The 15,640-nt window shown below is 39.2% G+C and overlaps 1 protein-coding gene across 1 annotated transcript in view; it reads left to right on the top strand.

Annotated features, from left to right (window-relative positions):
• The window catches only part of LOC133997289 (MAM domain-containing glycosylphosphatidylinositol anchor protein 2-like), a 179,082-nt gene that overhangs the window by 126,248 nt on the left and 37,194 nt on the right, over positions 1 to 15,640 (top strand). The window contains exon 10 of the mRNA XM_062436852.1: positions 4,850 to 5,122. Within this exon, the coding sequence (XP_062292836.1) occupies positions 4,850 to 5,122 (273 nt within the window). The remainder of the gene's footprint in view (positions 1 to 4,849; positions 5,123 to 15,640) is intronic.

The raw sequence follows: 15,640 nt of genomic DNA, 5'->3' as shown, positions 1-15,640 counted from the left end.
CTGCTTGTCAGACTTTTGGTACTTTTTAATAGTTGGCGTCAAAGCTGAAGTTTAAACACAAACCCAAACACAAACCATCTGAGTTTAAATAGAGGAAATGTGTCCACTGTGTGTACACATCAATGCATGCTGTCGAGTGATTAATTTGCCAAATACATAGACCTTTGCTATTTCTCAGCATGAGAATTTACTTTATTAACACAATCCGGCCCTACTTTTGTTGTTTGCTCCATATGCCTGTCGGTATGCCCCCCCTTCTTTCTCTTGGACTGTCTTATGGTGTGTAAGCACAAGCCAATCCCTCTGAGATGCTTTTCTCGCCTGCATTTCCAGGTCCCTGCGCGAGCCACCCGCCTTTGGTGGTGAGCCATGTGCAAAGCCGCGTTTAGTAACTTGATCAAGGGACCGAGGTACAGTCCTCTGAAGCAAAGAGCATTAGAGGCGTGAAGGAACGACTCTGGCAAGTCAACAGCTTTGATATGTAAAAACCTGCATCTGTTGGCTGGCAGAGGCAACGCCAGGAGGAGAGGTAGAGGGAATGGAAGACGCCTGCCTTTAGAGTCGTCGCTCTAATAGAATTGCAAACGCCAAATCCCAAGCTGTGACACCCTAATGTTCTTAGTCAAACTGACTTGGCATGGTCCAGGGGCTTGAGAGAGCGAGTGAAGAAACAGAGAGAAAGAGAGGGAAGAAAGAGGTATAGAGTGGTCTCCTGTCCTAGATACCACTGTCTGTCAGAGTGAAAGTTATCAAGCTCTACCTTGGCCCAGATGCACAGGAATCTTTTATCCCAGCTTCCCTTCTGTTCCTCCTCACATCGTCCGTGACACCTGCCTGATGCAACTGCACAATTGCCCCTACAACTGAGCGCCCTACCATCTGACATACATCAAAAAAGCCACACCAGGATAAAGAGCTACTGTCTGGGCAAAAGTAATGAGCAGAATTACACGATTATTGTTTTTAATTAATTTTCCTTTCTGCATCAAGAAGGCCTGCAATGCTGGCCCCTGAGGCCCACTCTAATGGGAATCATATTAAAGCGATTCATATTAGCCTCACGCCAGCAAATTAATCTTTTGCATTACAGCAGGGCTCACCCACCGCATTTGGGGATGAAATTTTAATAACCTTTTTTTTTTCTGGAACAATATTGAATTGATCAGCCACATCAAATCCACACCAGAAAAGGTCAGCGAATATGTAGGTTGTAAACAGAAGCCTGCACACGGCTTAGACAGAATAAGTCATAACTTGGTCAATGACTGAAGTAAACCTATTAGCGGATTACCAGGCCACTCCTCGCACTGAAGAGTCAACATTGATTATCATTAATTGTATATTTAAGTTAATAAATTATCACAAAGTTTAATAACAATATGGTAAATCAGATGGTGCTTAAGTTCATTGTTTGATTGCAGCGACTGTAGCGTGAGGGAAGGAGGGCGCGCTGATGCGGAGCAGCGTTCCCCTACATTATTCAACACAGGGACTCATTATAAATCAGTTAAATCAGGGCTTTCATTTCATATTCTGTATATAACTGTTTGACTTCCTAATGAATGCTATTTCCTCCATCAAGACTTGATATTGAAGCATGTTATGCTACAAAGGTTATTTTCCCACAAGAATGCTTTTGCTTCCAAAATCAAGGCCTTTTTCTTTTTTATGTACTTTTGCAGAAGGCGCAGTCAAGGTGAAAAACATGGCATATTGCTGAATGGAGCATCAGTATGTCACATGCTATTTCAACATGTATCAGCACGCAATACATAAATGCATCAGTAAGGAGCATCAAAGTTAAACCAGTCATCCAGTGAGCCATAAGAGAAAATATTCAGCAGCTTTCAGGGAAAAAAAGAATGGGAGAAAAACAAGAAAGAGAAAACTAATTTCTGTTTGAAGTATTTCTCCAACCGTATAGAAGGAATCAGACACACATACTTTATGTGCACATGCACCTACTGTACATTTCAAAACACTGTTGTGGGCTTGGCCACAGGACTTGCATGTCCTTCTCTTGATGCACTCACCCGAAGCACACGGAAGAAAAATGAAACCCATTCTGACTGAAGCTGAAGTTTATTGTAAACCAGTCAAGCGCTGTTTCAGAAATCCAGGTGCATGCATGCTTACAAATTCACACACACACATGCATATTTCCCCCAAGCACACCAGTGTCTTTGTTCTGTCCTGCTCCCTGTAGATGGCAGTCTATATGGGCCGTGGGGAGAAGGCCCCCGTGCTCCTAAATGTTGTTTTTCTCCACATTACTGTCAAGGTATCCACCGGTGACTGATGATGGATTACATCGTAGCCAGAGCTCAGGGTTTTCCCTCAGCCTGTGACTTACAGCAACTCCGAGCCCTCACCGCCCTTGCTGCTACACTAACCATGGCGAGCACTGCTCAGGGAATATCACAAAGGACCTTTTTCGCTCCTTTTGCCTCATGTTCACTGGGCAGCTGTTTCACAGGAGATGCAATGGGGGGCAGGAAGATGAGGCATGTGCCCTCGTTTAAAGGATGTTTTGGTTATATAAGATTTTTTTTTTTCATTTGTCTTACTGTGTGAATGGAAATGCACTTACTGCAATTTGGTCTAGTGCCACTCAGGGAGGCTGTGGAGCTGGGCTCTGATTCACCGCCGCACACAAACCTACAATTTTAATGTGATAAGTACAGATTCAGACCCTTCTTTTGGAGTCAAAGATGGTAAAAGCCCAGGCATGGCTCATTTGAAGGAGGAACTGATTGCTGTTTCATTTAGCGGAGATGAAAGCCACTTTACTCTCCACAGGAAAGTGGTTTTCATCCGTGAACAGTGTCAGGTGAAGCAGGCAAACATTTTTTTCTCTTTTCCTTAAGTCCAAAGCTCTTGTAAGATTTGTGTTTACCTTCTCTGTCATCTCATGTGTTACAATGTATTACCTTTCAGATTTCAGCCAGTCATTACCCAACCTAATGGTGTGTCATTGAGCATAGTGGCTGCTGAGTGAATTCCACGGTTTTTGTGTGTTGTGTGATAATTGGCATCGAGGGCAAGAAAATTCTCTTTGGACTGTTATATATTGATGTATTATTTTGCATGCAGTGTGATGTTTACAGCCCATTTTTTCCTGCGCACCTCCCTGGCCTTGGGGACCTGCCCTGCTCTTGTGCCTAGACGGTGTGAAGCAGAAAAACAAAAATGAAAGTCAGTTACTCTAAAAACACAGGAAGCTAAATTTATTTGACTTTTTAAACAGAATTAAGTTGTGAGATTTTAGCATCTTCCCCATCTTTCAAAAAATGGCTGATTAAGGTTTAAGATAATGACATTAATAGTGCTATCAAATGATATGCTGTAAATTCTAATTAACAGTTCATTTAATTGCATATCCTATCAAGTTCAGAAGGCTCTGTAATTAGATTGTATTACTGTGTGTGAAAAATGTAGACGATTAAGTTGCAGATTACAATTTCAATCAGGTAATCAGTGATCTGTAACAGATTACAATTTAAAAGTAACATCCACAGGCCTGGCTGTAGCTACCCATCTCTCCTTTGCTTTCCTCTGCTGGGAATTATGTAAATTTCAGGCAATCAAGGGGCTCTGTGTCATTCTGTCTCTTGTCCTCAGCATTCACTGTTGTTTTTCAAGCTCCGCCTTGACTTTTGTCAAGCATCTGTACGAGCATGTCAAGAGCAGAGATGCTTAAGATGGAAATTATTCATAACTGTGTCAATGCTTGCACGCACAAGCACTTACACATATTTTGTTCTGGCAAAAACCAACACAGGCATTTTGTCACGATGTGCATAATCCAAACACTAAATGTAGGGATTTTTTTTTTTCAATCACACATATTACACGTTCCAGAGGTAGAGTCTAGGTGGCATTGATGTCATATTCAGTCTCAGACTTTGCTCTGAGATGACTGGATGAATAATTCACCACAAGGTTGTCTATGTGGGAGGAGGTGAAGCCTGTCTGATACTCAAATAAGTTATTAATTTTCCATTCTCAAAGCTTGAGGTGTACTGCATCATCCTGTTACCAATTTTCCATGAAGTTGGACTGATTTTGCTCAGAACATTGTTCTAGTTTCTTTTTCTGCAAAATTGATCTTCCTGCACCCATTGGCGCTCTCCACGATTGTTTTCACTCGTCATTTTTCATTTAACACTGAGGTCTATTGACTTTGTGGTGCCAATTGTTTAAAGTTTGCTTGCAGTGTACTTGCAGTGTAATCTCACCTCGCTCTCTCTCTCTCTCCCCTTCTGCCCAAGACTTCCTACTCATGTTTCAATATTAGACTATTCTCTAACATGTTTTTTTAACCTTTCAGTGTCTGTGCATGTTTTAAATATTTTTCTGTCGTCATTTAAAAAGCTGCTATTTTCTTTTCAGTTATGTCCTCCTTAAGACTACAGTGAGTTTCAAGTGGTCTCATATTGCTGAGGGACATTTTTCTTTTCAATTATTATCACTTTTCATTCTTTTTCACTTTGATTACATGTTTAGTTTTTTTGAAATATATATATTTATTCTTTTCATACCTGCAGTGACTCTTCTAGACTTTGCATTCTGACTGTCTGTTCTGTATTCCAGGTATTTTTGCTCTGTAAATATCTCTGGTGGTCAAAGACAACCTAGTTTGACTGAGAGGGCCTTGGCCTGAATAGCGTCTGTCTTGTATAGACATCAATGTACTTTCCTCCCACTCCTTCTCTTATTTCCTTCCTCTTTATCCAAAGCATTTTGTCATATTCTTTTATATTCCCTTTGCACTGACATCCTTGACACACTTTTATGTCCCTATCAAATGTCAGCTGAACCTGTCTGAGCCTTTCTGTCTCCCACTCAGACCCGCCGACAGTGGAGCCGGTTTACATGGAGATGCGTCAGGGACTGGGGAGGCCTGTGGTGATGACCTGCAGGGTGCTGCGAGCACATCCTTCCCGCGTGCTGCGCTTCGAGTGGCTTCTATCAAACCGGCTGCTTCACGCCGGAGCCTTCGACGCCCAAAGAGACGAGACGGAGTACACCATCCGCAGCCTGAATCGAGACGGGTGGGGGGAGTACACCTGTAATGTCATCAATGAGGCAGGGGCAGGCAAATGCACCTTCCAGGTTACAGGTAACGATTCTTTTGTGTTTTTAGTTTTTCATGTTGTTAGGAGTGTTTGCCAATGCCACTTAAGTTACTGTTGTTCTGCCAGTGAAGCTGTCAGTTCTTGCATGGCACACATCAATCAGTCAATCAATCAATCAATCAACCCTTTTATTTGTCCACAAAGGGAAATTTGGTTGTACAGCAGTTAAACATGATAAAAAACACAAAGCACATGAAACTTCATATCATATGCAGTTTTCTATGATAACTAGAAGATTTAACATTTAAACTTCTTGATATTTTTTTAAGTAGTGGGTGCTTGATTTCAGACAGAGGTAGACAAAAGCAGGCTTCTCGTTTCTACTGACCTTTTTTCTGTCTGAAAAGACAGCGTTGTAAGCAGATTTTAGGACATTTGAATTAATGCTGGTTTAGGTTACTACTATTGGTAATAAGCTAGCTGAGCTTATTTAGCTGGATATGGTAACAGTTGGAGCTTATGTTGGAGCAAAAAACAATGTTTAATCTATTTTTTACACTATTTTGCTTTGTATTTGTGGTTTTGGAATGGCAAAAAAAGACACCACCCTCCAAACTCTTTAAATAACGAGTATCATTCTTATTTGTTCCTTCAGCATGTTAAGCAATATGAAGCTTGACAGGCCTGCTGTGCCTCAGTACAGTCGCTAAACTATGACTGGACAATTGCAGTTATTTAAAATTACATACCAGACACATGCCAAAATTCACTTCCACTATGATGCGCACATTAGTGTTGGGCCTTCAAGTGTGTTGTATCCACCTTGAAGCTGCACTTGGTGGCATTCATTTTGCTTTGATTATTTTACACACATCTGCATGTCTTCAAGTTCTTCGGTTTGCACTCCAAATTGGTAATTAGAGTGCTCGCTGTGATTTATTTTGGACAGCTGAAATTGGCCCTTCAAACATATAACAATCTTTGTCACACTGTATTTTGGGGGGTGTGTCAGTCTCTATGTGTGATAGACAATTAATTTAAAAGGAGAATGAAAGGGAAAAGTTCGGAGATTGTCAATCTGAATGGGACACGTCCATCAAGTCGTTTTCTTTTTCTGTCTCACATAGTAAACCTGTCGTCTCAGATCACACTTACCCCCCCTTTTTAATATTTTTTTTAGATTACTTGAGGGTTTTTTTTTTCTTTTTCTTTTTTCATTAAGAGCTGCAAGTGTCAATCTCCTAGTTGCTTGTTATGACAGCACCAAATTAGATTGGCCATGCTGAGTGACCGCAGGAACTCTGGCCAGGGTTTCAATCTCCCAGACCTCCATTAGAGACAGGAGCTGCAGGGTCACAGGAGGAGTATTTGTCACTTTGATCCTTTGCCACTTAGGTTGCTCTCCTCTTTGATACTGTCCATTTCTCTCTATCTATTGCTTTCTCCTCATCATGGCTTTTCTCTTTCTTTTTCCTTCTCTCTTTGCCCACATTTTCTTTTAATCGTACTCATTCTAAACATCTCTCTATTGTCCTATCTATCTCTCCTGCTTGCCTGTAAAGAAAGATGGACATCTCCCCTGTATGTGTCATAAATCAGTCCTCCCTGATGAAACTGGTAGAGCAGAGAGACAGAGGCATGTTGTTCCCTCCAGCCATTTGTTTTTCTCAACAGGGCTGGGGTTTTGCCTGTTCACGCTCCCTCCCTCTTCCTCTACCTCCACTCCCCTTCGTTCCCTTTCATCCTCCTTCCCTCCTTCCCTCTCTCTCCCACCATCGCTCCATTCCTCCTGCCCAATGCTCCAGATTCCCACCATCTGGACTCAATAGTTGCCAAAGGTATGGAGGTTCTTTTAGTAGCCCCCTGACTGAAGGAGCATGGTGCAGAAAATCCACTTTGGTTCCTCCTATCATCCATGAAATTTTAACTCCAGCTCTTATTCTTTAACATTTTTAATTTTATCCTGAAGCTCACCACCATACTGTATGAGATTATCATTGTTCAGTGTGGCTGAAATAAATATTCTTCTGGTGCGAAAGTGGATATTAACGGCTCTGCTCCATATTTGTTATGTTGCATGCAGTTGGGTGATGGTTGGGGTGGGTGTACTCACTTTACAGGTTAACACCCCAGTGGATATCACCTCACCACTCTCCCCCTTACATCCTCTTGGACTGTGTTAATGTGTAATAAACATATCAGCCAGGAGTTTTGGCCCGAAACTGCGTTAGATCAATTAAACTCAGTCATCCAGTAAACATACCATGCAAAAACATACATGTTACCATGCCGACAGACACATGCAAATACAAAGTTGGGCAGCAGGCCATTTTCAGGCTAATACAAACGCTGTCACCACAAAAACTATGTTGTGCCAGGGGAGAGTGTGTGTGCATGTGCATGGATGCTCATGTGCCAAGCCGTTGGGACATCTGTGGAAACAGTGAGTTGGCTGTAATGGCCAAGTTGGCCATTAAATTGTGCCAGGGGAGAGACCCCTCAGAGGGATGTAATGTGTACCACTGAGCTTTGGCTCAGTCTGTCTGTCATGGGAACATGGGAAATCATGCTCCTGTGAAGAGTAAGAACTGAGAGATAGAGAGAAATATCTCACTGTCTTCCTCATGATTCCCCATGCAGCTTTTTCATCTCTGACTTTATTCCACTCGGATGCATTAGTTGGTTTATTCAGAAGTTGCAAGTCTGCATTTACTGTACATCCTGTCCTCAGGCTGCAACTGTGTACAGATAAAGTGATAGTGTGTACTGATAGCGATAGGGTGAAACATGGGTCAGTGAATACACAAATGTAACACAAACTGTATTTAGATCACATTTGTCCAATTACTGCTAAAATTAGACATGATAAAATAATAATACTGCAGAGTTGGCTCAAACATCTAACTCCCCCTTTCACTTCATTGACCAGTCTCCCTAAAATACACACTGTATTGTAGTTTTGTTTAGCTGGAATTCAGAAATTCACAAAAAAAAGCAAATTATGTTTCTCATCTCTCTCCCTCGCCTGTTATAATTCCTCTTTTTGGCAGCTTATCATGAATTCAAAGAGAAGAACAATTAAATTTGCAGCCACAATGTTCATATATGTATTGTGTGCATTTTATGAGATAGCTCATGAAATGAATTCAGATCCTCCATAATGATGTACTTGTTGTAGTGGTTCCAGGTTCCCTTTTTTGTAGCTATTGTCCCTAATGATGCAGAAATCACATTGTGGAACATGAGTCCCAAACTCAGTCGGAATGAGATATCTGCGTATGCTTTAGTAGGAAGATGTTTCTTTTATTTTGACACACACTAGTTATGCTCGGGACACTGATTACTGTGTTTTGTTCACTGTATCCTGCTAGTGTTGTAAGCTGTAATGGGAAAAATGATTTGGGCACACCTGTGTGACTCTAGTTCTCACACCAAGGTTGACAAAATACACATTTGCTGAGCTCTGACACTAACAAATCCGATATCTCTCCTGCTCCTTACTAGCAAAGAGCAGTGTTCAAAACATTCACCTAGCAGCTTATCATTTGTAGCCTGCAATAACCGCTGCATGTGCAGGCTGAAATGACAAACATTGCCAGGGCTGGTTATATTCGCTGCAGGCAAAAATTAAGATAAGATAGAACTTTATTAACCCCAAAGGAAATTCTTGTGCCACAGATTGTTTAAAAATTACAACACTATAAGAATAAAAACAATAGAATAATACATGTGAAGTGTATAAGGAATGAATCCTAACACCAGTACCTAATAGAACAACAATAAAAGAATAGCCAATATACTAAAATAACAATAAAAGTGAGATAAATTCAGTAAAATAGAAAAGTAATATTGCATATGATCTTGAAAGGTAATATTGGCAATGATATTGAAAAAGTCATAACAAGTAATATTGCACATGATGTTGGAAAGTAATAAAAAAAAACTTGGCTATTGTAGGGTTTGTGTGCTTCCCTCACCCTTCCCTGGTGCCTGTACTCTGCCAAAGATCCTTCACATGGGATGACGCTCCTCTCTGTAACACCACTATACAATGGACTGAGTGTTTGTTTGTAGTTCAGCTCCAACACACTGACAGGTCCTCTTTAGTGTATCACGTCAATTTCAGGAGTGGCTTTCTCTTGTAACTTTCATATCTTATCATATGTATGATTTAGATTTTATAAACTTGAGGTGTTTGAACCAGGACCTTTAGTATTTCAATCAATTCAAAGGTGCGCTAGATTTAGCAGGCTACACCTGTTATTTAATTGTGCCAGATACATATTTAATCACTCGGATCAGGATCTGGCCCAAAAAACCTTGAACAGGAGACACACACACAAATACATATTTAATCAGGATCAGGATCTGGCCCAAAAAAACATGATCACACACACACACATACACTTACTGTCTCAATCACTATTTCATCTGCACTTGCTTTCCTGTATTCATTCTATTTTAATATAAAACTATTATTTAGTCCATCATCTGAGTTGAGTAATGTTTTTGCCATCCTGATTTATTATTTTGGCTTTTTGTGATTTTTGTTCAAATAGTCCTCTTTTGTCTTTTTTTTAAGCTTGTATAATTTGTTTTGTTTGGTCTTATTTTTGTCTTTTTCATTTTCCACATTTCCGAAAAGAAGACAAAAACTAAACTGACTTTACCTGCAAACCTGCTCATTCCTCTATCTAATTTCCTTCTCTCATTTTATAAACTTTATCAGTTATGGTCTCCAATGAACATGTGTGCCTTAGCTTTGAGTTCCAGACTTGACTTGGACTTGAAGTAACTCAACTATCTCCATTCATAGTCTGTGTCCATTTCACCTGGATTAACTTCTGCCCCTGCAGTAAACGGCAAATGATTTTGAAGAGTCTACACAGCTCAAAGAGACACATTGACATTCATTGATCCTGTACTGTAATGACTGACGTTACATGTTCAGAGTAAAAAGGCAGCATATGAATTATGTTATCTGTGATCAGACTGAGAGTCTGTCAGACTTGAAGGACGGACACAATCTATTCCATTCATTTTTTATCTTTTTCTAAACTTTATTTTTTTGTGACTGCTTTTGTGACTGTGCTTCTTTTGTATTTATATTATATATTTATTATACACTATCAAAAGATTAGTCTTTCTAGAGTGCCTCCTATTTTACACTGATCAAGAAGGATAAAACCAAAAGTCACATTATTTATATATATTATAAATCCATTATAATTATGTTAAATGGTGTAAATGCTGTAGTCTGTAATTTGTGTTCTACTCTACTCCTGAGGTTTCTTCGAATTTCCGTTCCCCGTTAAAGGGTTTTTTAGGGATTTTTTCCTTATTCAAATTGAGGGTCCAAGGACAGAGGATGTTGTATTGCTGTACAGACTGTAGAGCCTCCTGTGGCATATTTGTGATTTATGACATTGGGTTATGCAAATAAAATTGACTTGACTTGACTTGACTCACAGGGTCAAGACAAATAAAATTCAATTCCAGTTCACATGATCACGACGGGAGTTGAGGAAGAATTCGCTGAATAGTCAGGGTGGACGTGACTCATCATGAGTTCAGTGCCATTTCCCTTTAAGAAAAGAGCTACAGAGAGATTTCATTCTCTATCCCAGAAGGACACAACCAGGCAATTACCACCAAGTCTTTAAATGTCTCTAATGCTTTTTCCCTATAGTCAGTTAGCTCTTCGTGTGTGTGCTGGTGTTGGGTTTGTTTTGGCCAGCTGTGCAACCATATGTAAGTGTCAACTCTGCCACAAAAGTGCACACATACACCTACATCACATATCAGCCCAGCGCCATATAGCAACGCATAGCATATGGTGGGACAAAATGTTTTCCCGAAGAAGAAAACATGTTCATAAACCCTTAAAAAATGAAAAGCAAGTCTGCAAACAAGGTCAACTTCTTGCCTGAAGGGTTTCACTGAGCTGTTATGAATCATTGCATTGGTTCTGGTGTTATAAACAGGATTTTAAAAAATCAATTAAGCCTTGTGTACTTTATGTTTGATGTCTCCCACCCAGGGTTATCTGTTTCAAGCAGTGTAATTTGGTTAGGTAATGTGCTTCACCACACATATCGTATTATTATTAGTGCAATTTTGCTTCATTGCATTGTGTATTTGAATAAAATACAACAATTAACCAGTTTTTATCAGCCTTTACTGTAAGCATTAAACATTTCCTTTGAAAATATTTTTTCCCCCTCAAAAGACAACATAAAATAGGTTACTGTAAACATTTAAGCTAAGCGAATATAGTGTTTTTATTACTTTGACACAATCTGCACTTTTGTGAATACAATCCTTTCTGGCATCTGTTCCTAGAGTAGAGTCTGTGTGGGAATCTTCAAAGACAGCTGATGAAAACATGTAATGATAGGAGTCAGTTTAATTAACCTTTTTGCCTTTGCTCCACTTTAAATTACAGGCGTTTCATTTCTTTATCAGCCGTTCTGTATGAACAAGAATGACACTGGAAAATAAAGACACTGAGAAAAATAAAAACTAAATCAGGCCACCACTGTTTTTAATCAATGTTATGTTTTTTTAGGTTTAACAGATAGATTAAAATGACTTGTTCTGTAAATTGTTTTTTTTTTTAAAAAGTAGTTTATGTAACTTAGTAGACGGACTCAAGATAGTAAGCCAAGCCAACAACAGATTAGTTATAATGTCAAGAAGTGTTAAACTTTCCTAATGTTTTTTGGGTTTTTTTGTGGTAAAGCAGTGACAGCTGTGAGTCCCCAAATGTCAAATCCATATTTTGAAATGTTGCGTTGCGATGTGTTGGCACTTACTGCATTTGAGTCATAGTTTTATTTAGTTTTATTTATTTAAGATTTATTTTGCAGAGAAAGTACACATCAATCAACATTTTAGTTCACACTTCAATGCAAATATGTTAGAGTTGGCCAAGAGGGTAGTTTACATCTATAGTCCCTAGGCAGGTCAACAACTTAAATCACAATAAAAAAGAAATGAAAATTAAAAAATAAACGTAATGTAAATGTAAACAGCACATTATTAATAAAAAATAGAGTGAATGAAAGCAATGTTCACAAAAAAGTCTGATGGTGATACTCATCGAAGCTAGAGATTTAGTGATGGGTACAGCTCTGGGGTTGTTTGAGACTGTTTCAGAGGGGTTTTTTGACGAGTGAAAGGGTTTTTTAAGGCCCATTATATGAGGGGAGAGTGTTCCAGTAGTGCAGACAGAGAAGGACAGAGGACATGGCTGAACATCCAAACATACTCATACTCTAAAAGGAACAGTGCAGTCCCCTCTAAACGTGGACCTTGTGGCTCTGACATCGTCCTTTCTGGCCACAAACTAGCTCAATGATGGAGGGGCAAAACTGCAGGATTTCAAAAACAAGCAAGGCGTCATTGTGTAAAGATATAAACATTTACATGCACAAAATGTTTTTCCTTTATTCTAAAAAGACAGTATTCCTTCTGAGCTGTTTACATGGCTAATGAAAATGAATATCCCACTTATATTCCCGTTTACATGCAGCAGGTTTTCAGTGTTGCTCCAATGGGAAGGGGAATCACAAGATCTCCACAGGCAGTGAAGTAAACTGGCGAGATGGAAAACATTAGTGAGCTGCTGCCTGAAATGTATAAGGGATATTGATATGACTGATATTATGAATTTATAGTTACAGGCACATCCAGGACCTAGGTTATCCCATGATGTTTTACTACACCGCTGAGTGTTTTTGGTGCATCAAACCGAGTCATCACTGTCAGTTCATGGCTGCGTGTCAGGATAATAACCAAATCCCTCCTGCCCCGTTGTGGAGAAGGCGCACTGTGTTTATTCCAGCCCTCTCTGAACAGCTCTCCAGTCTCCTCTCATTCCTCTCCTCTGACTGCCTTACTGCTCCAGAATATGTTATTTTGCCTGAGCAGGCGTAAACAGGAAAGAGGGCTGTGTGTCGCAAACTGCAGTAAAGACCCCAGTCGAGATGCATATTCAGTATCCACTGTCCAATGAATGCTCCTGAAACCCAAGTATTATCAGCATAATGACCTGTATCATATGTGCAATATTGTCATAATTGGAATAATAGGTGTGTATCAGTGTGCATGTAAAGGTAGTACATTTTTCTAACTTATTTGATTCGATTAGTTAAAAAAGTGAAATGTTTCCACAATGCAGCAAAAGTTAACAGACATTCTCACTGAGGACTGACTTGATTTGTTGCTACAGTTTTCTATGCTGAATATTAAAAGAAATTAAAATGCAAAAAACTATGTATTTTTTTAAAATTATATATATATATATATCTTTATTTTTTCCAAACAATATATTGCAATTTGGTGTTTTTACAGTGCAGGGTCTGCCAGGACTGCTTATGTAACTTATGTAATTTGCTGTACAGTATACAGCGTGTAAACACAGCTGGCTCTGCACAGCAAAACAGTGCCAAGCTCAAGTGCAGACAGTAATTATCCTCTTTTTTTCTGTTGGAAAATATGTTTTTGTAGTGGCATTAGCAGCTGTTTGTGTTACAACATCTTCAGTTATAAACATGGACTGTAAAAAATAACGGACGTAGCCACCGTGACATCACGTATTGGTTTGTGGACTCCTGTTTTGAAGCTTCGAGTTTGCATTTTCACCGCTGCCATTTTGGTTCTGTGGAGACAGTAGTGTCCATATTTACACAAGAGAGTGGAGCTGACACTAATGGTAACTGCTAGCTTGATTAGCACGGCGTGTTTACAGTCTGTGGTTAAAAGTGATAGTGCTAATGCTAATGTTAATATTTGCTAGTGAAAAACATGCTTAAAACCCACAACTCACATCCAACGCCTTAGATATGTTTTACATCTAGTAGCTGAAGCCTTTTCTAATTGACCAAAATGTTACAATTAAAACACACTGAAATAATTCATTATGCTTAACTTTAAGAAGCTATATAAAAATTCACCCCCCATACAGTTGTCATTAACAGGATAAATAGATATTGAGACCAAAACCATTGTTTGTACCAGCCTGAAACAAGTGGCCATTTGAGAAACTGCAGATTTTGGCCCTTCTTCTTTGGCCTCATTTTTCAGCCCGGTAGGTTACCGCTTGGTTATAAAACAAAAAGCTTTAACCTGCAATAAGCTGCTGATGTCATCACCAACTTGACCTTTTGAACTGCTCATTTACCTCAACATGAAAAGATTAAAACATTTAAAAATGAATTACATTGTTTAATTAACTTCTCCTTCTGCAGCTTGTTTTTTTTCTCTCTGAATGATTTTATCTGGTTGATGAATGAGCCTACTTTTCCTCCAGATTAAAATATTTTATTTTAAATAGCCTCATCCATGTAAAGGCTGAGTGATCTGCGATTAGCTGCCCAAAGCATCATTAATCTGATTTATTGTCTAAAAAGCAGAACAAAATGCCTACGGTGTTGATTTTGACTCATTATCATGGCCGATTATGAGAATTGATCAAACCAGTCGGACGCCAAATGGAACCGCTAATCTTGTTGTTTTTTTTCCTCCTACATTATGAATGATTACATCTGAAGTGCGTGTTTACGTCTGAGATTGGGTACAGTTCAATTAAAAATTAATGAAATTGACTATTGTATTATGTATTATCTTTTCTCACTGCAGTGTTTGCCCCATATTGTTTTCCTTGTTATAGTGGAAAATGCCTATCTGGGGCATTTCACATCAGTTTTACTAATGTCACATGATTGTACAGTTGAGTGAATATTCAGTCAGATTCTCCTAACAGGTCTTTTCCTAACTTTATATGAATTCTTCATCAAAGGATAAAGCTAGCATTGTTCTATATTTATATTATTGTCAACAAATCCAATGGAAAGACCAAAACAGTATGTTGGTCTATTTCTCGATAATTTATTGCTTCCCTACTCTGACTGTGACAGTCAACCCAAAGTGGATTCATTTTTGCTGGAGACAACGATCTTTAAAAATGGGTCAGAAATTGTTTTATAAATCCACTTTTTTTTGTAATGTATACATTTTTTTAAAAGGCTAAGTCATTTCCTAAAATAGCTGAACACTGTAGTTTTCAACTGTTGCTAAAAGAGCAGTAAATAGAGAATTTGATGCTGACTATTTTCAATTGTGGATGTATGTGGGATTGCCCCAAAATAAATTACTGTGGCAGTGTTCATGGTAATGGCATGTCACCCCTTGCAACAACATGTCTCAGTGATGTGTTTAATAGCTTTTGGGCAACAATGGACCTCTCTGGTGCGCAGGTGGTCGAGTGGTTAAGAGCACATGCCGTATACGCAGTGGACCCCGGTTCAAGTCCCGGCCGGCGGACCTTTCTGCATGTCACACCCCCCTCTCTCTCCCATAATTTCCTGTCTCTCTACTATCAAATAAAGGCGTCTATGCTAGAAAAAATCAAATGGACCTCTCTGACACAGATGAATTAACTACATTATGCTCTGGAAATACTCAATATTTTCAAGTACGATCAATTCATTGTTGGTTTTGGTCTTTCCATGGGATTTCAGAAAAATGGAAGTGATCAGAAATGCCACCAGCCTTATCTT

This window comes from Scomber scombrus, chromosome 17 (assembly GCF_963691925.1).
Source record: "Scomber scombrus chromosome 17, fScoSco1.1, whole genome shotgun sequence".
Classification (NCBI taxonomy): Eukaryota; Metazoa; Chordata; class Actinopteri; order Scombriformes; family Scombridae; genus Scomber; species Scomber scombrus.
The sequence above is the reverse complement of the archived record's forward strand: the minus strand, read 5'-3'. Positions and strand labels throughout refer to the sequence as shown.